Source organism: Pygoscelis adeliae, unplaced genomic scaffold (genome assembly GCF_000699105.1).
Source record: "Pygoscelis adeliae isolate BGI_AS28 unplaced genomic scaffold, ASM69910v1 Scaffold637, whole genome shotgun sequence".
Lineage (NCBI taxonomy): Eukaryota > Metazoa > Chordata > Aves > Sphenisciformes > Spheniscidae > Pygoscelis > Pygoscelis adeliae.
The window spans coordinates 196,318-197,972 of NW_008825168.1; the positions used below are offsets into that span (position 1 = coordinate 196,318).

The 1,655-nt window shown below is 61.4% G+C and overlaps 1 protein-coding gene across 1 annotated transcript; it reads left to right on the forward strand.

Moving 5' to 3' along the window:
• The first annotated feature begins 200 nt into the window (after positions 1-200).
• LOC103921016 (progressive rod-cone degeneration protein-like) lies at positions 201-332 on the forward strand. Its single transcript, XM_009328908.1, has one exon. It carries the CDS (start codon positions 201-203, stop codon positions 330-332), a length of 132 nt encoding a protein of 43 aa, XP_009327183.1.
• Positions 333-1,655: the final 1,323 nt, after the last annotated feature.

Consider the following 1,655-nt stretch of genomic DNA (forward strand, 5'->3'; position numbering starts at 1 on the left):
TGTTGCCTCTTAATTACATCTGATCCTGCCCTAATTCCTCCTAAAACCAGCCTTGAGAGCCTTCAGGCGGTTGCTGGGGAGAGGTGCCTGCCAGCCAGGGCTACAGGCGAGCTGGGCACAGGTGACAGCCCCGGGCCGAGCGGTGCCTCCGGGAGGGATGCAAGGGGCCAGCGGTGCTGCGTGGTGATGGAGGAAGCGCCATGTGCACCACCGTCCTACTCCTCGGCACACTGGTCATGATGCTGCGGCGCCGCTTCTTCAACAAAGTCGAACCGTATGTCCTGTCCCCTTCCCGTCCCCTCGGGGCCCCGGGGCTGGGGACAGGAGGGTGAGGGATGGCCCTGGGGTGGAGGGTCTCGCTACTCAGCCTAAGACACGTCCTTGGAGATATTTGGTTTCCTTCTAGTTTCGGTCCTTTGGGTGACACCAGGAGACATTCCCTTGTGCTGGGCAGAGGGGAGCCTTCTGTGATGTGCTGTCACCTCCTCCCCCTTGCACCAGTGCGAGCAAGGAGGAAATGCAGGATTGGTCCCCTGTCTTTCTGGCACAAAGGGACAGAGCTGAACTCCTGGGATGCTTTTACACGCACAGATTAAGGTGTTTCCCAAATGGAGCAGTCCAGCATCCTGCTATCCATCCAGGCAAGCAGCCTGGCTGCCTGTTTGTCTCCATGCCTTGGCTGGGGAGGAGACTGAGCAGCGCTCTCGGCTGTGGGCACAGCCCCAGCCTGCCAATGACACCCCAGCAGCGCCCAGCTGGCAAACCTTCACCTGGCGTAAAATAGACCTGGGGAGGTCCCGCTCCATCCCTGGGGTGCTGGGGGCTTGGGTGAGGGTCTGGGTACAGAAGGTGCTTGAGAGCACCAGCTAAGTGTCGGCTCTCAGAAGAGCCAGCAGCCACCACCCTGCAGCTGTGGCTCTGTCGCACTGTGCTCTGTGCCCATGCACACGCTCACACACGCTCACACACGTCCTGGCTCCGAGGTGACGGCAGGGAGCAGATGGGAAGGGACTTGCTGCAGTCCCACAGCAAGGCAATGACAAAGCTGTGACGGGAGCGCAGGGTCAGCTCCCGCTCGGTGCATCCCTGCCGCGCCACGGGCACAGCGCCGGCGGCTGCGGCTTCCACTACCTGCAGCTCCCCTTGTCTTTCAGGAGGGAGTTTTGTTCCCGTTCAGCACTTGCTTGGCTTCAACTCGGCGGCAGCAGGGCCACGCTTGTGGCAGGGCCAAGCATCGCCCTCGCGGGCTGTGCAGCCGCCTGCTCCAATGCCAGGCTCAGCTTGAGGAGGTTTCCGCTGGAGACACGCAAATCTATTTACCAGTGGAGACTGGAGACATCTGAAAGTGGGGAGGTCAAATTGGCACTTAATGAGCCAATTAAGTCAGGGGAGGGAGAAACAAGACTGGAAGCAGGCCACCACCCTGCCTGCCTGCGTGCCCCCGGCCCTCCTCCCCATGCTACCTGCAGCACCGGCTGAATTAAGGACTCATTAAGTGCCTGAGCAAACATGTGCTTGCTGCAGAGGTGGGGGCTATCTCTGGGCAGGGGGGACAGGGGTGGCTGGTGAGGCCGGCAGAGCTGGCAGCCTGCACGTCCATCCCTTGGGGAAGCTGCAGGGCGAGCAGGCAGCGCTGCCCACACACAAGCACAGGT

Excerpts from the sequence above, each read along its gene's own strand:
- LOC103921016 (XM_009328908.1), top strand. The coding sequence starts at position 201 with ATGTGCACCACCGTCCTACTCCTCGGCACACTGGTCATGATGCTGCGG.